General features: G+C 39.8%; 2 protein-coding genes across 2 annotated transcripts in view; both read left to right on the plus strand.

Annotated features, from left to right (window-relative positions):
• Positions 1-9,765, plus strand: part of thsd7ba (thrombospondin, type I, domain containing 7Ba) — a 164,999-nt gene extending 155,234 nt beyond the window's left edge. Inside the window, exons 24-29 of the mRNA XM_069698655.1 lie at positions 1,195-1,368; positions 3,316-3,411; positions 4,581-4,663; positions 5,408-5,603; positions 5,936-6,023; positions 6,328-9,765. Of these exons, the coding sequence (XP_069554756.1) occupies positions 1,195-1,368; positions 3,316-3,411; positions 4,581-4,663; positions 5,408-5,603; positions 5,936-6,023; positions 6,328-6,409 (719 nt within the window). The 3' untranslated portion in view covers positions 6,410-9,765. The remainder of the gene's footprint in view (positions 1-1,194; positions 1,369-3,315; positions 3,412-4,580; positions 4,664-5,407; positions 5,604-5,935; positions 6,024-6,327) is intronic.
• Positions 9,766-14,553: 4,788 nt separating this feature from the next.
• On the plus strand, positions 14,554-21,848 carry LOC138620968 (histamine N-methyltransferase-like). Its single transcript, XM_069698656.1, has 7 exons — positions 14,554-14,630; positions 15,288-15,434; positions 16,644-16,696; positions 17,600-17,707; positions 19,072-19,202; positions 19,366-19,459; positions 20,654-21,848. The coding sequence occupies exons 2-7, from the start codon at positions 15,298-15,300 to the stop codon at positions 21,013-21,015; spliced, it is 885 nt and encodes a 294-aa protein (XP_069554757.1). The 5' UTR covers positions 14,554-14,630; positions 15,288-15,297; the 3' UTR covers positions 21,016-21,848.
• Positions 21,849-22,210: the final 362 nt, after the last annotated feature.

The raw sequence follows: 22,210 nt of genomic DNA on the forward strand, positions 1-22,210 counted from the left end.
GGGGAGCTGATGGCTGACAGCTACATCCAGCTTCCCTTCTCACTGTCAGCCTTTCCACACTGAAAATCTATAATTGAGCTTTACTCTCCTTAGTCACCTGGCGGCTGCACAAGTAGCACAGGATATATCTGAATTTTTCTCATTTTTAAAAGAGAGACAATGATTATCATCTTGTGAAAAAAAAAAAAAAAAGACTTATCAAAATCGCCACGCGAGTCTTTTGTTAGCTTTTACCATGAAGAGAGACCATCTTGCAGTGCTTGCTTTTGTTCATCTGCCTCTCGCTCTCCTCTGATCCTCTCTTTGATTCATCACTCAAACCGCCTTTGCTTTGAGTCTTGGCTCGGGATCAGGAGTGTTTGATGGCAAGAGAGAAGATGTGCGTGTTGCGGGGCTCATGCGGCTGTATGTGGGAAGGTGGCGGGCGCGAGCGTAGGGGCCGGGGGAGGGGTTGTCGTCATGTACAATATGTGTGTTGTTGTTGTTTACTGTATGCTACAGCTTTCCCCACAGCATGTTTCCACAACTGCAGCAGCATGAGAGAAGCGCTGATGGAGTGCATCCATATAAAGATGAAAGATAATGAGACGCTTCAATCCGCAGACAGTTTCTAATGGGCGTTCAGGGCAAAGAATCAGAGGGCTGTTCTGGCTGAGGAGCGGTGGCCGTGGATGATATTATCACTACAGGGTGACCCCATCGAGCATTACAAAAGATATTTGCGTTTGACATTCAAGAAAACAAGTGTCCGTCTGTTATTTGTTGACTCACAGAGCACATCATCCAGCCTTTTGCCGACTAAAAGCTTCACCCAAACTGAACCCAAAATAAACTTTCCTCTCCTGTGAAACGTGTTTCAGTGCTGGGTGTTGCCTTTACAGTTGGGCTTGGTGTTATAGCTTGTATTGTATAATTTATAACTGTGGTTAGTCTATTACTTCTGAATACCCACTGGGCTGTCTGACTAATTTGTTTGTGCATTTGGTACATTATCAGCCGCAGATGTGTGCTGACGTTGTTTTCGATCTCTTTTAAATGTTCGAGGAGCTAGCAGGGGAGCCAATAAAATGATCCTTGAAATAGTGTTGGCAGGCTGAATATAAACCAGCCCTAAGTATCTGAAAAGAAAGTCTGATAGGTTTATTGACCATGCTGTGTTATCACTGATGTCTCTCTGTCTCCTTTTGCCCTAAGGAGACTGCCATTTGACTGAGTGGTCGTCTTGGAGCTCTTGCCAGCTGACCTGCCTGGAGGGGCGGAGCTTTGAGACCACCGGTCGCCAGGCGCGCTCCAGAGCTGTGATCATTCAAGTCATGGAGAATCAGGGCAGCTGCCCACATCAAGTCTTCGAGACCCAGCCCTGTAAAGGTATTGTGGAGAACCAAGAGTGTACACGTCATCCTTTAACCCTACTATTTATTGTCAACATGACAAGGCAATGTAAAGACGCCACACGTGACAAGCGGACAGATAATTATCACCCAATTTCATCTTTTTTGACTCTCAGCTTTACTATTCAAGTTCACTCACTACTTTCTTAGCAGCTGTTTTCAGCAAAAAAAACAAAAAAAGCTGTAATGAACACTGTACGCTGCCTGCTTAGCAACAAACAGCAGACAAAGTGAGCATTCACTGTAGCAACAAAAGAGCCTAAGATTTCCTCAATAACAGTTGCATGAACATGAAACATTTATCAGGTAGTTGTGACATGACTCCCAATAAATGATGATGTTGCTCTTTAGCTGCTCATTGCTTCAAGTTCACCATATTACATTTTAAAGGGTGATAATATGTCAGTGTTGTGTTTAGCGCTTGTTTCCACTTCCCCGACAGATAAATACAATCGGTTGATGCAGATGTAAAAGGGTCCAAGCTGCAAGCTGAAAAGCTTTCCCCAAAAAGCTTTCATACCACAGAAGCTGGTTTTAAGTGGACCCTTATTGTCTCTATAAATCAACTTCATAAAATAAGAGACACGATTAACATCATTTACGTAGAAGGTGGTTATTTGCCTTCAGAATACCTTCATTTCTCCTTGTTCTGCACAGCGCATCTATTCACATTTTTAACACAGGACATTCAAGAACAAAAGCCTCTTATCCTCAAGATGGCTCAATAAAGTGGAGATGGCCTTCTGATAAATGTTCAATAAACTTTATATCTGCTCATGAGGGTCACTGCAGGATTTGTCTTTCATCCTGCTGCCCTCGAAACCATATTCCAGTGTTTACCAGCGTGTATTGAGGCAGGGAACCGTTTCCTTGGAAAGCAACATTTGCTCTGTGACTCATCAGACGACACACCACTGCAGCTCATAACAGACATTATGGATTGAAGACTCCTTTGGGGTCTCACTCAATATAAACCTGTCTGTTTAGAGCTAAAAGACTAAAAGGATATTAAAAAATGCTTTAAATGCCGCTCTATATGGTGGTGTGATAGTAATTGCAGTTATCATTGAAACTGTCACAGGAGAGGTAGCACTTAAATCTTAAAATACAATGAAAAGGCTATCGTTCCCGGGTCAGGATTTCAACCAGAGAGAGGTCGTAACCACTTATCCAATTGTGATGAAACATAGAGGACGGTGCATTTTACTGATTGAGATAAAAATGTATAAATGTAGACAGAGTTAATCTTTGGCTCCCTAAATATATATATTTTTTTAAACTTGTTTTTTTTGTTTCATTAGATAATCTTGATTATTAGATGATTAGATACATTTTTGATTGCTGTATCTGTATATTCTCTTATACATAGTCAACCAACAACTATTTGGCCTCTTGGCTGTTCTTTTTTCCCTTTTTAAAAAGCCACTTCTAAAACTTGCATGTGAAATTGTCCTTCTGAGATGCTCTACCTGGCTTTGATTTTAATGATACACATTTGTAGCCATATGTGTGATTTTGTTTAATTCTATGTATCATGCTGTGTTTCTTCATGTTATTTTATGCTTAATTTCAGGTCTGCATATGTGGCTGTTTTTTTTTTCTTTTTAAATACACGACATCAGCCTCACGTGTCATTGACTGCTCCATTCACTCTTCCCCTGTGGAGAATAAGTGTTTTCCTTTCATAAAAAAAAAAAAAAAAAAAGGCATGTTTCATACATTTCCAACCAAATTGATCTTATTTTCTCCAAAGATGCCTTCGTGGAGAAGATGCCCTTTTCGCCTTTCACGCCTTACCTTACAATACAATGTAGCAGGGCAGGAGAAAGCGGTGGTTAACGTCCACAGGAGCCTGACGATATCTCTGTATGCCCGACACAAACTGCTAATGAGCGTCGTCTCCATCTCTCTGTCATCGCTACAGGAGGAAAGTGCCACAGCTACCAGTGGAGGACAGGAGGATGGAGCAACAATGAGAGAGCAGTGTGGTGTCAGCGCTCGGATGGCGTCAATGTCACAGGTGAGGAGTTGTCTTGTGTCCATCTTGGATTGGTGACACAGAACAACTCAAAGGAACACACACACAGACGCACAATCTTATATAAATATAAATCTGGCTTAATGCAGCTTTCAGCTGAACGTGTCCCAGTTCTTGTTTTTGTTCCCCCGCACTGAACTGAATCTCTATGAACAGGAAAACGCTTTCATTTTTCAACTCAGTCTGGATCACATGGATATCTGCTAGAATATCAGATAATTTGATCGCTCAGAAAGAAATATGTAAGCGTTGCCATGACAGTAAGTGAATTTTCTTTCAATCATCTGAGAAAGCTGTCACACTGGTGATTTTGGAAGAGGTAGTTGTAGCAGGTGGTTTAGAAATCAATTTAGAGCAGATTTTCTTGTTGGTTCAGGAGATAATAAGAAAGCAGACATTCTAAGCGGCAGATGAAAAGAAAACGAATGTGATATCTCACAATATCATTATACTGTCCAGAAGTTGTATCCTCCAGGAGATAAATGATCAGTGACTTGACCCGCTCTTAAAAAATCTGGTGGCCTTCACAATTGTGCATCTGAATCTGCAGTGTGAACACATGGACTGCACTTTCTGTCTCTCACACACTTACACATACATACACATGCACTCTTGCACAAAGAATAGTTTTAGCACAGTGTTCTGGTTGAATTTAACAGCTTATTTGATCTGCCTATTCTCAGCACAGCCTCTATTGATTTCTCCTCTCCCTCTTAACATAAGTAATCAATAAGCCAGACTCTGAGCTGGGAGGCTTTCAATCCATATAAATATAATCATGCATTTGTATTTGTGGGAAGTAAAGCAGGCGTAGAGAAACAGAACAAAGGTAATAGTGCTGTGGGAATGAAAGCTTTATGTAGGCTTGATGTGCTGTAAATAGTTGGTGAATGTGATCTTATCGCTGGGAGGAAGTGTTCCTGGCAAATATGAGCCCAGAAGGAATAACCTCCCTTTGCAGGGAAGTGAAGAACCAGTGGCATTGCACTTTGATATTTTGACATGCTTTTTCCATGTTGGAATTAAAATGTTCAGGAAATTAATCAGGGTCCCTGATAGTCAACCGAGCCCATTAATCAGGTGTGACAGTACATTCATTTCGTGATCAATGGGCGAAGGAGTAGAAATAAGAACATGTTGTCTTTCTCCAGGGGGGTGTTTCCCGCAGAAAAGGCCGACCACGCTCAGACATTGCCATCCTCCGTGCACGAAACCATTCTCACACTGCACACCGGTAAGATCGCCGCACTTTGATCAGGCAGCTGTGATCTCTGAGTCTCACTGTGTGTGTGTTTTGTTCTTTTCCTGCTGCCCACACATCTCTAGGTGGGGGAGTTAAACGGATTTTGACAGATGACATTTTTAATTCAGCACAACAGGCCATTAAAGGATAATCAGATTAATACCAATGACTGTGTGGCTCTGTGTCAGTTAGGGACTACACCTATGGGGTGTGTGTGTGTGTGTGTGTGTGTGTGTGTGTGTGTGTGTGTGTGTGTGTGTGTGTGTGTGTGTGTGTGTGTGTGTGTGTGTGTGTGGTGGGGGGGGGGGGGGGGTGGAGGAGGCGGGAACTGCACACAAGCAGCATGAAAATCACAAATACTGGCCTTAGCTTGACGTTTTACTGCCCCTCAGAGTACTCCGATGTAACTGCACTTATAACGGCAAAGCTGTGAAATGCTGTATTTGAGTCCAGTGTGTCTGTCTTCAGCCTGGCTGGGGTGCCTTCCTATTAGTCTCCCAATCTGGGAAGTGATGTACCCCCTCAGAGGCGCAGGTTAATTACAGAAAAATCAACCTGTGTTAGAAGCTTAGAAGCAGAGAGTGTTTTTACTGATCAGAGTAAAGCAGAATAGTCCAAATGCACGGCAGACAGTTTTGTCAGCAGTATTTTGTAGGAGTGGGAAAGTAACGATTGCACTCATCCTCTGCTGGCTGTAAATGATGTCCTTCTGGCCCTGGTTTCCACCTCATGCAGAGTGGAGTGTGTGGGTGTGAGAAGGGTTACACTGAAGTAATGACCACGCACGGCTTCTTGGACTACTGCACCAGAACCCCAGGGGTGGACAACAACAAGAAAGCTGATGTGAAAACCAACTCTGGAAGATTAAAACCCGGGCCGTCTCAGGCCAAAGACCTCTTCAGCGAGTGGACCTTGCGACCTGTTGGCCCAGGTACTGAAATGGAAATCATCTGTACAGCTCAGCCAGAGTGCCTGAGCTACTTCCTGCTTTTGAACGTGCCTTTGTAGGTCTGGGATCCCTGGGCTCGGGGAGAAATTCACTTTGACAGAGATAATCATTACTCTGTAAAAAGAAAAAGAAAAAAAAACAACCTCAGAGGACAAACAACTGTCAAGAATATCTAGTCAGTCCTTCACTGTATGTTTGAAAAGAAAACAAACCTATTTTTTTGTTATTCTGAAATGTGAGAAAAAAGTTGTAAATACATTCAGACTCGCATATATTTAAAACTCTGTATTAAAAACTGCTTTTTGATTACACAGATGGAAGAGTAAAGCTGTGGGTTTACGCCGTGACTGCCGTCGGATTCATCTTAATTATCTTCATTATTGCTTTATCATTCCTGGTCTGGTATGTACTATATTACTCTCCTCAGAGATTCCTCACTACGCACAATTTCCAAAACAAAAGCTCCACTGTAGGTCACACACATTTTAGATAAGAACAGAGTGAATACCAAAGAAGCAAAGCAAATTCATCTCCTTGAACAGAAACCTGTCAAGTATGAGTTATACTTTTCACAATATTTTGTCTGCTGTGTGCTGCTGTTATCAGATAATGGAATTCTGAAATCAAGTTGGGCTGCCTTGCGCTACTAAGCCGCACACTCTCTTTACTTTTCTTTATTGTCATTTTTTGTTTTTTCTCTTTTCAGTAAGCCATCCAAAACCACGAAGACGTCTCCGCCGCAGCAGAAGCCCTTGACTCTAGCCTATGATGGTGACATGGATATGTAACCAGGCTGCTATACCTCACTAGGACACTCTTTGGCCTCGGACAGACTCGTTCAGATTGTTAGCGAGCGCATCGTCACGTACTACCGACCGCTGACCCGTTTGAATTGAGGGCTGGATATCGCAAAAAATGAGCAAACACACAAATAGTGATGCTCGCGTGTGATTTGCAGCTGAAGGGTAAAGTAGCCCCGAGTTTTGACTACAGCCAACTCTCCTCCTCGACGAAGAGGAACGAAAGGTGAAAAAGAGACACGGACCTCTAGTTTCTTTTTTTTTTTTTTTTTTTTTTTTTTATCTGCTTGCAACATGACCAGACAGATAAAGTACTGTTCGCAACCCACAAAAAAACAGACTCACAGACAGAAAAGACAAAGTGAATCCATGAATGTTTATTTTGGAGGGTTTTTTGTGTGCGAAGAATCAGCGGGACCACCTGATTCTTTCTCTTTTTTTTTTTTTTTTTTTTTTTTTGTCTCGTAATTGTGTCGTGAGAAGGACGGAATATCTTGAGTCAGCGGTCACTCATGATATTCAAAGGCCCGACGACGGAGCATTTGACTTTGTCTCATCGGTGCTGGGTCTTTGTGAAAGGAAGTATCACAAGCCTTCATGGTAAACTAAACAGCCTTTATTTTGACTTTCTGAGAATAAACCCGATGGTCTATGCACTACGTTAGTGCTGATTCAGTTTTGGTTTTCCTTTCAAATGACTTTTCTAGTGTTTTAACTGTAATGCAAGTTTTTGCCGTCAGATTGTGTTTTCGTTGATGATGCCATATGTTGTGTAAATGTGGAAACCAAATGCAGGCTTGCCTTGAGTTTAACGATGCAGTAATTTCTCCTCCCAAATGCTCATAAGACACTCGGCCACAGAACAAAATTAAGGAACAACATCAAAGTAGTAGAATTCTTACTAATAAATTGGCAGATGACTTTGGTGACATGTGCAGTCTATTGAATTACAGTAAGAAAAAGACATTTAATGCAAATCAATTTATCGAATACCAACATGATAAAGATCATACCGCACACTTTTGCACCAAATGCAAAACAAACAAAAGTGGTGATCACCAATGAGAGGATAGAAAGGAAGAATTATCCACTGGATCACACACAGTGTCTTTAATAGAGCAAATACTCTTTATTTTTTCCACGAGGATGTCATACTTCACTTTCTTTTTATGGAATCTATTTCATACTTCACATCCAAATACAAGATTAGCTGGCAAAGAGAAAACCAGTCTAGTTTGGAGAGTATGTTATTCCTTTCTTACAATTTTTATTTTTTTATTGCATTTCATATATTTTTGGACGTGAATACAGGGCTCAAAACATGAAAGATAGCCAAGACCAAATATTTGTGAGCACATATTAATTAATTGGGCTGTTTCATCATTTTCATCTCTTTAAAGTTTTCTTTCATTCAGCTCTTGGATTGTTTTGTTTTTTATATACATTTTCACTTACAGTGCAAAGCATCTATGATTTTCATTGCCAGCGCGTCATCCAAAGCACCTTGTTAGAGTATATACTTTTTTAGTTTCATTTAGACGTATCCTTTTGTACATTATTCGTACAACCCAGTGGACAATTAAGTTCCTAATATTTGGTCATTTCGGCGCTAACCTGAGCTCGTGCTGTTTCTCGTTCTGCCTCTACAAACTGAAGATTTGGTCTTGTGTCATCTGACCTCCTTCTGAATGTATTTTACCAATAACTCTATAATCTTTTATGGTTGTGCAAAATACGGTTGTTACACGTTGCAGCGACTGTATTTCAACAGCTGACTGTATGTAGGCATGCTTGATCCATTTTGGTAGAAAGTGCTCCAAGTGGCCTTGCAGAGATTTTGTTTAATAAGTTGCCAAACATTTTAGAGATTTTTTTTTTTTAGTCAGTGTTTCTAATATTTGGTCAGCAAAAGGACATATGGTAAATGATAGGTCAAAGTAAAACCCAGTAACAAAATAGTTAAAATTTCTGACTGGCTAATTCAAAGGTTTTCTAGTCACATTTCCATAATAAAACAAAAACAGCCGAACTCTGACCTGATGAGAGAACACTACTGGGTCGTGTCCCAGAAATCTGAAAGTATGTCCACCCATTGTTTACAGTACCATGCTATTTGTGTTACTATTGTGTGTACATGGAGAGCTGGACAAAAATGCAAATAAATTGTGGAACCATGTGAAAGTAATTCACTGTTCTTTCCTCTTTGCTGCACATCTGCAGAGTTCAAAATGAGGGAAATGTTTTTAAAAGTGAGGCTCCAGTCCTGCTGCTATCGTCTTTGGTTCCTTGACTTCCCAGTCCTGATAAATTGTAATTGCTGATACCGGCTCCCAGGCAAAGCCCAGAATAGATAAGCAGCTGATAAGATTCATCTTGCCCTCCAGTCAGATTCCCAGTCGGATAGTCCCGGGATGATCGGAGGTTGCGAGGGAAACAGTGTTTAAATCTTTTGTCTCATCTAATTAATTTATTTAAGACTGTCACTTTTGTTTAAGAGAGGGTTGAATTCAAATACTTGTGTCGTGGCCATCTGATTTGTGGTAAAGACGTAGGCTGATCTTGTCATATCCAATTCATCTCATTTTAGCAGCTTTCAAGACATATTTGCATGTTTTAGTGAAGATGTGTGAACAGTCTATAGGGGGTTGTCTCTTCTTAATTCATTTAATTTGTCTATAATGAGAAAACTGGATCGTTCTAATAAAAAGCACTACGCTGTGCTGCAGTTGGAGTAAGAGTGAGAGCTTAATGAATATTTAGTAGGAACAATGCATACCCTTTTCAAATAATGAATGTTTATAATCGTTTATTACTATTTCATCATGTACAGCAGTGTGATGAAATCTGAGAGTTTCATCACTCTGCTGATGATGTTCAGGCTTCACGAAACAAAACTGTAAATGTTTTTTCCCAGAAAATCACTTCTTGGATATTTAGGGCCGAAGCACCGATGGTGCGAAAGCCCAATTATTTTTCAAGGAATTATTTTCCCCGATTATCATTATAGTTCCTTAAGATTAATCGCCTTTTTGGTGGCTTTAACATACTCAAAAACTCACGTCGTGGCGAAAATTGAAGTATTGTAATGGACTCGCACGTGGGCGTGGCCAAATGGCTCGCTAGCTACATTTACCTAGATGCACAAAATTAGGTGGACATGTGTATCACACAAAGTTTCTTGGCATCATGACCACAACTCAACAGGAAATCTGCCATTTTGAATTTTGTCGCCATTTTTGGTGACTCGCACATGTTGTACTTTAATGAACTCCTACAGATTTTGTTGGACCGACTTGAAATTTTATCAGTGCACTTCTTAACATGTTTGGAATTAAAAGTTATCAAAATAATTTGTTTTCGTCGATTGGGTGTGCCTGTGGTGTGGCAGCCATTTTGAGCGTCTCGCCATAAAACTACAAATTGCTGTAAATCTTATGGACATGGACCGACCGTCTCCAAACGTTACATGTATGATAACAGTCCTACCCTGAAGACACCTGTATGGTAATATTCCCTCATAGTCATAGCGCCCCTTGCTTGCAACAGTAAATGACACTTTTCGTACTTTCACATGCTGCTTCGAGCTGGTTGATCACATGAACCTAAATTCTGGTCAGAATAGCCTAAAAATGTTGATGATATATTGAGAATTTCGTTCGACTTTGTCAAAGGGAGTTGCCATGGCAATGTGGCAAAGTTTGAATTAATTGAAATTCAATTAACTTAAATAAAATAAGTTGAATTAAAAAATTTTTAATTATTAAATTAATTTAATAAATTGAACAGAATTAACTTAAATAAAAAAAATTGAATTTATTAGAAAAACTGAAATTCAAATAAAATAATTTAATAATTGTCTTTTTTTGTCATTTTTGACAACATGCAACAGTATGACTTTTTGTCATAATTTGGACGACATGCTATATTATGACTTTTTTGTTATATTTTGGACGAAATGCTATAATATGTCTTTTTAGATATTTTAGACGACATACTATAAATCAAATTAAATGATATTGAAGAATTTAATTAAATTCTATAAAATAAAATAAATTAATTGAATCACATTAAATTAAATAATTAAATTACATTAAATTAAATAATTAAATTACATTACATTAAATTAAATTAAATAATTAAACTACATTACATCTTTGATAACAGTCTGAAGACACCTCTATGGTAATATTCGCTCGTAGTCATAGCGCCCCCTGCTGGCAACATACTTTTTTTTTTTTTTTTTTTTTTTTTAACTGCGAGCAGGTTTACCTAAAGAAACGTGACACATACATCAGGCTTGGTGAGACATACATCTGATATCTGTTTTGCGCATGGGCGCGGCCCAATGGGTCGCTAGCGCCCTCTAAACTGCAGCCCCGGCACCTAGTTTCACCTACATGCACCAAATTTATTGGACGTGTATTACATGCAGGGGCCCGCATATCACTGCTTGTTTTAATTATGACTGTATTTGTGGAATTTAAACATTAATAGACAGCAATTATTTAGGGAGACAAAAAGGAGAAGGGAGGACGGAGGAGGAACACACTCAGTCAGAGATGACCAGTGGGAATCGAACCTGGAAAATCAAACTGCATGTTGCTTCTTCATTACAGACCTCAGGATCTCCAGGACTCTCCACGCCTTCAGGTTACTCACATCACAGTTCAAATACATCAAGTTTTAATTGCATGGACTCGCTTGCATTAATCAATAGAAATGTTGAAGCCTCTTTGATGAATGATGAAATGTCTTGAAGATGGCAACTTTATTATGGAATATTCAGAGTGAAGTTTGGGGATTTCTGAACCCAGTAATGTCAGACTGTCTTACTGAACTTTGTCAAGCAAAAAAGGGCGGAAACATTCATTCAAACTTGATTTATACTTGGCAAATCAGGAGACCCTCATTTACAATGAAATTCAGTCGACTACAAAATAGAGGGGGGAGGACACAAATGACAATAGCAATAAAACATACTAACAGAAACAATAAATAAACATGCTTTACTGTAGCAACACCAGCAGGTCAATATTTTGACCCATTCTGTCACTCATGGAGTGACAAAACTATCATACAAAACTTAATGGTTTCTGGAGTTTGATTTGTAATTACACTAATTGTGTTTTCCTTTACTGAATAAAACAATGGCATTTGTTTTCTGCCGGGCACTAAGCAAATACTTTTTAAAATTGCTTAGTCATAGAGTGCCCCACAAACATCCCAGACAATCAAAAATGTTTCTTTGTCGGACGTCTATAAATCTGTAGGTATTATCAATGTATTATCGTTGTGGATTACCCAGATTGTTCTGGAACAAACAAGATATAGCATGAATGGTTAGTCCCTATAATGACCAAGATATTAGCTTAAAAGTGAGGGTAGTGAAATTATCCTGAAAATAGCCTCGGGTTCATAATGTTAAGCATGGAAATGACATTTGTGGTCTTTTGTTTTAATGTCCCTGCAACTATTTGACGAACTGCTCAGAAACCCGGATGAATTGTCACAAGTTTGGTGACCCCCCTGGTTTTCCATCCAGCACCATCATCAGGTCCAACATTTCACTTGGTCCAGTACTACGAGTTCTGACTGCAAAACTAAACGCATTCTTGTCTGCCTCAGCTGCACTCCGTGTTTTGAGCTAGTTATTAAAAGTTAGCATGCAGAGCTGCGTGGGTTTTGATGCCTGTTAAATATGACCTTGCATTAATTGAACAAGCTAGACAAGTAACACCGTCGAGTTGTTGTGCACTATATGCATAACAGTGTGTGTGCAGGTGGTGTATATCAGTGTCTGTATGTGTGAAAGAAACTTTATATGTACTAATGAATATCTTGTACTGAATTAGACCGAGTAGGTCAGACTGAGTATCCAGTTCATCATCTGCATGAAGGAGTTCATCCCAATTATGTGAATCTCAGTAAAAAATGTTTTTCCGCCCACTGACTTCTAGGTTGTGTAAGTGAAGACCTGTACTCTAAGACTCTAAGACCAGATCTAAGACTGCAGAGGTGGCACATGGAGAACGGTGAGGTCAGAAATATAAAATGGTGTAAGCTCATGTAATTAAATAAAAACTCTTTGAAGTTTAGTTCAGCGTGAGCAAAGATGGTACAAAGAGAGGGCAGTAATAAGGTCAGCTTTTGTAGTTTTGGTTAGTCTTCCAGCAGCAGCATTTCGTTCAAGCTAAAAGTTTAATGTTCAAAAATGGCCAGAAAATAGAAGGCTGCCATAAAAATGAATTTTATTTTGACGTGGGGGAGTTGTGATGTACGTATTTCTGTTCAGTATGAGTGGGGAGATCCATCAAGTAAACCTAAGGTGCTGTGAGTTTTAGGGCCAGGGCTGAACAATTAGGATGCAAGTGCACGACACATGCCAAGATAACCAGTTAAATCCAAGGTTGTAACATAATATGCTAAAATTAAACCAATACATCAACACAACATTTCACAATGAATGCTGTCATTATCTCATCAACAATACGAAACAAAATACAATGTAAAAAGAAAATACATGCAAGGCTGAGTTGTCTGGTCTTAGTGGACCAATGATGCTCAACAAACTGAAGCAACAATAATTCAAACTACTCTCACAAGCCTATTGTTAGACACGAGCTGTGTGTGTGTGTGTGTGTGTGTGTGTGTGTGTGTGTGTGTGTGTGTGTGTGTGTGTGTGTGTGTGTGTGTGTGTGTGTGTGTGTGTGTGTGTGTGTGTGTGTGTGTGTACTTGATTTGAAAATGAAGTCCATGTGCCATGTCCATGTTGTCTTGTTGACAAAGTGTTGATGGCAGCAGTGTAGAACTCTCATGTCTTGGCCTTCAGTTTAATGACTCTCTCTCTCTCTCTCTCTCTCTCTCTCTCTCTCTCTCTATTGATATATAAGCCAGAGATGAAAGTCTTCTTTGCTCTGTCCTGTTGCAGCTGTTGGTTGTTGTTGTTTTTTAGGCTGTAAACAACCTTTCCGGTGACAAAGCAACAGCTGTGATGGTTAACGTCAATTTCATAATCCAATCATTTTACCCTTAATTCTGACAAAACTGTAGTCTATACAGTAAAGTTATGTTGTGTCATTTTGGATTTTGTTTCACATGCCAGAAAACACTGGATGGAAACAAGAGGGAGGCCAAGTTAGCCTTCTTCTGAGCCATAAATATAGATATGGTCATGGTCTTTTGTCTGAGCTCTGCATTCATATACACCGATACAGGCTACTGCTACTCTCCCCGGGAGTTCCTCCATGGATTAAACATTTATCAGTTTGTAAATGTGGCCTAATTACAAACTAATTTGGGTTGTCGGCTGAATTCCTGTCCATCTGACACTGTAAAAAGTAGGAAATCTGCGAGCCAATGACACGCTGAAAGGCATGACGTTCACTTAAATGATATGATATAACCTTTTTCATTTTTCATCTTTTAGACCAATTTACAAATCATCCTGCCTCACCCCCTAGCAGTGCTGCTGACCTTATCGGCGCTACATTTCTTCGACTTTAAAAAGATCTTTGCGGGCACTGGTCTCCATACAATAAGAAAATCAGCTTGAAATGAATCAATACTGTCTGCTTTGATTTATGTCAGATTTTTCTTTCTGCAGCGGTGCATGTTTGGATTTGAGCTGAGAGGAAACAACAAGGTATCTCAACAAATGTAAACCTGACGTGATGGATTATTTGAGCAGTATTTTAGCTTGTTGAATGCAGAGGGTAACAAATAGAAGTCATAGGCAACAGTATGCATGTATATATGCAGTTTTTGATCCAAATATAAACCTCAAAATATAACACAGAAACTCATCATTCCCGCATTGGTTCTGAAGCTGCAACACTCTCCTGCTTTGGTTAAGGTTATACCAGGGGTGTGTGTGAGACGTGTGGTTTACTAGAGTCCGACTGACCTTTCTCAGATTTATTGCCAAGTTATTTACAAAGACACGATGAGCGACGCCCTTTCCGAATGCCCTCTAATGGTATAAGAAGTTTTGACTCCAGCAACCATCTGAAAAAATAAATGCTTTTTTTTTTTTTATTGCAAAGAGTTCGCCTGCAACCTCTTCCAGCCTAAGTCTTTAAAAAGTACACATCAGCCTCTGAGCGCTCTTAGTTTTTCCTCATTGGACTGGTCTTCCGTGTGACAGAGGCGGGCGGGATCTGTTCGCGCCTGCACGCCACTCCGGGTCCTGACGCAATCCTCCGCCCGACACGTAAGTGATCACATCGTTGTCTCGATTTCTCTGCTGCTTAAACGACACGTGCACAGTGGAACTACGTTCAGCCTATCTCTGTGACATTCAGGAAGCCAGCAGCCATTTGTTTGCAGTCGCTGTGACCGTTGTGACGCGGCAGGCAGGCGGTTTCTCTGCACTGTACGTGGTTTTGTGTTACCGCTGCAGCAGCTGCTGCAGCTTGAGACATTTCTCTAAATACACAGGCACCTCTGTCCTGACGGCAAATATATCAGCCACTGCTGGACAAATACATGCTCAGCTGCAGCCAAGAATGTTCGCAATCCGGCCGGGCGAAGCCTGTTTCCCTATCGGAGTGGAGCTTCGTGAATGAGCAGGTTCAAACCCAGTGTGCGCAAAGACTAGAAAAGTACAACCATTTTGCAAACGTTGACTTCCGTTTCAATAAAGTTGAAATGATTAGTACTTTATAAGCTGCATGAATTAAGTGGCCTCTAAATTTAAAATAGGAAAATTATTGCATTTTCTATGACAGCACACCTCTTCTCGATGTCACAGCAACAACCCACGCTGTTCGCGTAATGGCTTAAAAAAAAAAAAGTGTCACAGCAAATGCGTTTAAGCCCAAAACAAATTAATATCTATTTTTTATATATATGTATTTTTTGGTGCTAGATTGCGAGCCATGGCCTCCCCACTGAAGAGTCTGGTTAATGATGATAGCAGATACCAGAAATCCTTCCAGCTTTTTCTGGAGCGCTCCTCTGAACACAAGTGTATGCGGGACTTCATCCACAACAAGCTGCCAGACATCCTGGCCAGGTAATCTAGCACGCACACCTTTATGAGTGGATCCACATGACCAGACTGTTTACAACAAAATACATCAGAGTACAGCTGAATGTACATCAGAATAGAATAGTTAACAGTATTTAAAGTTCAGTAAATTGGGTGGCCTAATGAAGCTACAGAAAAAAAAACCGCTACCAAGCAGATATGAAATCATTAAAAAGACAGATTTGTGTCCTAAAATGTGTAAAGCAAATTGATTAAATTCCAATAATACTGTTATTATCACGTTACAACAACTCTCAGACATTGGCACGGGCACACAAATCCAATAAGGCTTAACTCTAGTACACATTATGACACAAGTGTTACTGATAAACCAGTGTACTGTCAGGCAAGATATGATCTTGACCTTTAGGCAGTTGGCAGGGAATCAAAGAAGAGATTTCAGCACAATATGTGTACAAAGTTGAGAGTCGATTAGGGCGGAAGTGGAAAAAACAAGTTAATCAAAAATTAACTCCTACAATGTAATAAACACAAAAAAGAGGAACCGCTGAATCGCAGTAAAATGGATCGTCTTCAGTCCAAATGAAGAGAGATCACAGAGCTTTAAGTGGCATAAGCAGTGCAAATTAACCAACATGCACTTTTTCTTTCTTGTTACTGCTCAAAAAAGTCAACAATGCTCGCTGGTTTGGCCTTAACTGTTACCGTTGGACCCACAAAGATAAAATGACTGTCTACATGAATGTACACAGATTACCCAGCCTAACAGTTGGTACGTGACTGTGAAGGGCAATGAGTCAGCGCTTATGGAAACTCCATCCCTTCCTGCATTGTTTTTTTGTTTTTTTTTCCATGTTGTGATGTAAACTCTTGGAGACGATTGACATGCTGCAGAGAACCCAAACCGAACTTTCAGCTGGCTGCGACGGTCTAAGAAGCAGATCTGAGAGGAATCTGCAGAGATGTGACTCACGAGTAAATTAGAAGGTGTAATGGGGTTATTAGAAATCAGACGGTGAGTGACAGAACATGCCTCGGCAGCAATCAAAGCCTCGGTATTCCTAGATGTCGCCGTCGCGAGATCACAGCGTCTCACGTACCCAAGTGTCAGGCAGAATTGACAAGCCCAAAACTGTGACCCAAATTTGGCAGGTTGGAGGATATGAATTTCAAGGCTTTACTGTTTTGAAAACTGAGGTTTTTTTTTTTTTTTTTTTTTCCTTCTCCTTTCAGCATCGGAGATGGAAAGTCACATCTGAATGTCATTGGAGTTGGAAGCGGAGCCGGTGAGAACACGCACTTGTAGGACACTATCACGGCTGAATTTAACTTCTGTTCCGTGTGACACGGTAAATAGCTGAGCGACCTCTGCAGCAGACAGCTAAGGTGAGGAGGCCTTGTCGAATCAGCCTGCTGCTGCTACTGCTGCTGCTGCAGACGAAACTTTCCCCCCTATTATCACCATCAAGGGTTTGCAGACATCTGTCCAGTTGTCAGATTAATCTTTAACCTCCGTCAGACAAACTGACCTTTACTATTCTATAGCTTCACTGCACATTGTTTCTTGTTCACACCATACAGCGCGGTTATTTTTCCCAGAGCAAACCCACTATGTGCCCCCGAAGCATTTTTACCCTTTACTTATGTCAAAGCCAATCCTTTTAATTTACCTTAGCTGTCATGTCGGTATCATAATGGAGCAATGCTACCGATTCTCTAATGGACTGTAAAACCCATTAGAATGACTACTAACTCCCCTGTAAGATATTATTCAGTCTAATCAAAAAGACTTGGCGCATGTCCACATCAGCTCTCTTGCTTAGATTTAGTTCTTTGTACGTGGCAACTTGTCACCTTCAATAAGAACCAGAACATCTGCCTGTAGCTAAATGATACTAAAAGGAAAATCATAGTGATAACTCTCTTTGCTGGGTTTAACATTATTTCTTTTTTAATTATTGCAACATAAAATCTATGATTTCCTGCAAAATTGAAAAGTGCTACTGGCTCTTTCCGGCTTAAATTTGCAGCCCTGTTTGAACTGGAGCACTGTGAGGAAATGCTTGTTGACTAAATGTACACATTTTTGTAAATTATTTTTATTGGGTTGGTCACTGTGAGAAAGTGTATCGAACTTTTATTTGCAAGAAATGGTTGTTTTCCAAAAATAGACTGTTGGTTGCCTTTAGGTGAGATTGACCTAGAGATGCTCTCTGAGCTCCATCAGAAGCACCAGGGGGTGACGGTGGATAACGAGGTGGTGGAGCCCAGCAGCCAGCAGCTACATAACTACAGAGGTACAGTCTCTAAAAGCACACTCTTCTGTATCTCTATATTGATGTGCTCTCCAAAATACTTTTCAATATTCAGTTTCACAGCATATGTATTTTTTATTGTATTTTTAATGCTGAAATTACATTTTAAAGCAGCCCTTGGCTTTCACACTAATAAAACAGTCAAACAGTTATTGATGTGTTAGTAGGGGAGTTGTCCTTTAGGCACCAGCCTAAGTTTTACATACATCTTCTGCTACCACCAATTACTCACACATACACTTCATCTATTCAAAAGACATCCTCATAAAATTGTGTATAAATTGGTGGACCCACTGTTTCTACATTTCCAACTTTGGCAGCTTCTGTACTGGAGAGGTGTTTGGATTTTTCTGCCTGCTAGCAGTCGACACACACCTTCACCAGAATGTGTTTTATCAAAAGAATCTTGTAAAATATGTCAAAATCTTTTGTGGTTGAAAGACTTGCTCATGCCGTCTTCCTTTGAGTCAGCAGTTCACAGACAAGTCACGGCTGTAAAAGTTTGACTGAGACAACTTAAACTTTTTAGCATTATTATTTCATTGCTATGTCAGCTTAGGTCAGGATGCAAGTAGGTTTATGATGTAAAATGAACTACAATGAATGCAGCTCATGCGCATAGTAAACACAGATCTACTGTGTGATAATAATACTTTGTACTGACCAATGACTGCATTTAATCAGACCAAGAAGGGTTCAGTTTCAAACAATTTTTTTACATAAACTTATTTATAAGTTGTTGTAACCCAAAAATTCAGCACTTCCTGTTTTCCCATGCCCAAGTTAAAGCTAAAGACTGCAGATATAACTGGCTGATGTAAATGATTCATGGACTTTAATTTTAATCACTGCTATGTTGGAAATCAGTGATGTAGGCTGGCAATAACATATCTATTTGTAGATTCATGTTTGGAAAATTGTCTCCCTCAAAACTTTTAACATACAGTTGAAAATGCAGTATTGTGTGTGTGTGTAACCTGGTATGTGGTTTCCGCTGGTTATAATGAGGTGTGATACAACACAAGTGATTTGTGTTTGTTTTGATCGCGGAGGTGCAAATTGTCCAAACTCTGTCCAGCATTGTAACAACTGTCTACTCCAAAAAAAATGTGGCCTGAAATAAGAAGCAAAATGTCATGTTAACTTTTTTTGTGTGTCAACCTTTCTGTATGATGCAGGGGATTTTAAATGACAATGTTATGATTTTGCCTAAGTGTTTGAGGTGCTGCGTGGGCATGTCATTCACATAAAGAAACTTGGAGCAGCAGCACAGATGCATCACTACATTTCTGTGTAAATTCAGTGATACAGTGTAGACTTTATAACTGTCAGTTGTCTGTCTGCAGTTTTAGTGTCACAGAAACCAGATTTAGATTACATCAAATTTACTTGGAACAAGATGACTGCCGCCCAGTTTGAGCAGCACTGGAAGGTGAAAAAGATGACGAAGAAGGCCGACTTCATTCACATGATACAGGTCGGTGTTAATGACAGACTGCAATTCTGACACATGTAGCTCGTATTCATTCGGTGGCATTCGACAGCAATTTATGCCATTAGAACATCTGTCTGGCATCGCATTATAATTAGGCGCTCTGTGAATATAGTCACCAGTTCGTTATGTGTGGTAAAATCAACAGATGCTGTACTACGTTAAGGATCCCGGCGTTACCATCAACTTCTTCCAGAGTCTCCTCGGCAAGAACGGGAAGCTTCTCATCATTCTCGTGTCTGGTAAGTGGATGGATCAAATCTTAGATCAAGATATTTTATCTTTGTTACGCTGGTGTATAGTTGGTGTACCAATTTCTTACGCATACATTTAGAGTTTAAAACCAGCATAAAAGTGTCGCTAATTAAAAGCAATAATATGTGGAACCTTTTCCAGCATTGTGTTCTGTATGTTGTCCACATTTATCACGGTAGAAGGTGGAAAAGCTAGTTTTGCCTGCTATGATGACTTATTTTTGTCTCTTTTCATCAACAAGTTTAACATCTATTACAGCAAAGAATGAGCAGGTGAATACCTGTCAAGTACATAATTAGCCATTAGGACAGTGGGAGTTTTTTTTTAAAGCTCTAAGAAGTAAGTTTGACGTCACTTGACTCGGCAGGGAGAAATAAACTTGCTTGGTAATAGCCAGACTTGGTTAACCAAGCCTACCTACTATGTAAACAACAATATTACCGTACATCAAACTGTGTAGAAATGCAGTGTACGAATAAAAAAAATGCCTTCCTGAGCTTCGTTTTGTCCCTGGACGCAGACGATGATTTTCTGGCAGCAGAAGTAGAGCAGGTTTTCTGAGGGCTGTCATGTTGCCTGTTTGTGAACGCTCTCGACTAGGAAATGCGACATTTCCAATTGCCCAGTTGCCTCAACGCATGATTAGAGTAGCCAGTTCTCAAGCTCTTAGTGAGAGACACCTGCTCTCAGACAGTACTACGTGCACAGTTTTTCTGAATTGACTTGGCTCTTAAAATGTGAATCTATTACCGAGGGAAATGTCCTTAAAAATACAACTTTTGATGCAATAACAGGTATCAGGTTATAAGGCGTGCTAATATTGTCTGCTCCTGCCACTGAACCCAGGTTTGTTGCTTCCTTCCCGGAGTCTCTACACTGAGTTATCCCTCATTAGCATAATCCATATGAGCGTCTCCACAGTGGGAGAGTTGCTGTGAGCACTGATTCATATGGGGATGAATTGTTTCCACTTTGCACTGCAAGCAAGTCAAATATTGTTACATATTCAGTAAAATATCTTGACATTGAGTGAGTTTTAGGTTGCAAATTTTAGTCATGATAAGATAGTAAACTAAGATGGAGACCACGGTGAACACAACCTGCTGAACAGCCACTTGTAAACATTGTCATTGCTTGTTAACGCGCTGATATTACCCTTGTTTTCATGTCATCTGTTCCAGGGGAGAGTGGTTGGGGAAAGCTGTGGCGGACCTACAGAAACCAGCTCTGTGACAAAGAAATAAGTCAGTGTGTGACTACTGGAGACATCAAAAACATCCTGGACTCAGAGGGAGTGAGCTACCAGAGCTACGAGCTGCCATCTCAAATGGACATCAGCGAGTGTTTCACACAGGGGGATGAGAATGGAGAGCTGCTGCTTGATTTTCTCACTGAAGTGCTGGACTTCAGTAAAACCGCTTCCCCCGAGCTGAGAGCAGGTGTGTTGAACTTGCTCCGGCACCCAGACTGCAGTGTGGAGTCTGAGGGCAAAGTTATTTTTAACAACAACCTCGGAGTGATAGTCATAGATCAGCTGCCTTAAAAACATGCTGTCAGAATATAGTGACTGTTAACTTTGAAGTAGCTTGATAACATAGTTGTTTAAGTTGATTTTGAACAGGGTATTAAATAGTTATGATTAACAAGCTTTTAGTCTACTTGGGAAATATCTTGATTTGCATCATTTTCTTCATAAACCTGCTTCCACACATTCTATCTTTATTTTATACATTTTCTATTATTATGTTATTGAGTATTTTGTATTAATTCTTTATAACCTCTTTATGTTTGTGCGAAATGAAAATGGTTTGATTGCAGATTTTCTTTTATTGTAATGATCCACTTAAACATTCCTACAAATTAAACAATCAGCCTCAGACATTAGCTCAAGATTTTAATCATCATGTAATTATTTACAACCTGTGTATGTGTCACTGTTTTCCTCGTCCAGGCATGAAAAGTGAGGTGGCTTAGGTTTAGGAAAGGATCACGGCTTGGGTTAAAATAAGTCATTTTATGTACCGTATTGTTAGGTACATCGCGTAGGTTAATAATGTAACTTAGGTTACTTAAAAGAAATCCATGTCGACGTTTGCTGGCTTACAGACTCAAACACCGACTTTATTATTGACTTTATCACAGGACCTGCTTCTAGGATCTTGGTCATACATGTGGTTCACTTTCACGTCTAAGCGAGGCAAAACATGACACTGACACGGCGCCCCCTAGTGGACGGATGGGTGTATTACACGTTTGCGTGACACAAGGCTGAATTTTTAATGGCATACAGATGGGCTGTACTTCTAACCATTATACAGCTGCTTGCATTAAATAAAATATCCTCAGAAATCTAAAAATAAAGAGAAACTTGAAAAATGTGTTGTCCATTGAGATTGAGCTCTTCATTTTAAATGATCTAAAAGTGGTTTTATGTCAATAAAGCAGTCAAGAACAGTTTATATACATATATATATATATATATATATATATATATATATATATATATATAAATGCTATAAAAGCTGTGTTAACAATATATCTCAAATTAACTGTAATACAAAAAATGTGCCACTGATAAACAACATAACAACATAGGGGTTTGACAAACCCAAGCTTCATGCAGCAGCTGTTTGTAGTGTTTCTATTAAACCACAACAACTGTTTGAGATATAGGTGAACTGTTGGCACCATCTTGAGGGCAGAATCACTTACTGAACTGTAAATTACAAGGTGGGGTA

The sequence above is a fragment of the Brachyistius frenatus genome, unplaced genomic scaffold, assembly GCF_029030835.1.
Source record: "Brachyistius frenatus isolate BFR_SWC_R1_liver_20210118 unplaced genomic scaffold, ASM2903083v1 Contig_27, whole genome shotgun sequence".
Lineage (NCBI taxonomy): Eukaryota > Metazoa > Chordata > Actinopteri > Embiotocidae > Brachyistius > Brachyistius frenatus.

What these genes read in the sequence shown, in the direction of transcription:
- LOC138620968 (XM_069698656.1), top strand. Translation starts at nt 15,298, where the DNA reads ATGGCCTCCCCACTGAAGAGTCTGGTTAATGATGATAGCAGATACCAG. An exon ending in TGGAGTTGGAAGCGGAGCCG is followed by an intron (nt 16,697 to 17,599) that starts GTGAGAACACGC and finishes GGTTGCCTTTAG; the next exon opens with GTGAGATTGACCTAGAGATG. An exon ending in TCTCATCATTCTCGTGTCTG is followed by an intron (nt 19,460 to 20,653) that starts GTAAGTGGATGG and finishes CATCTGTTCCAG; the next exon opens with GGGAGAGTGGTTGGGGAAAG.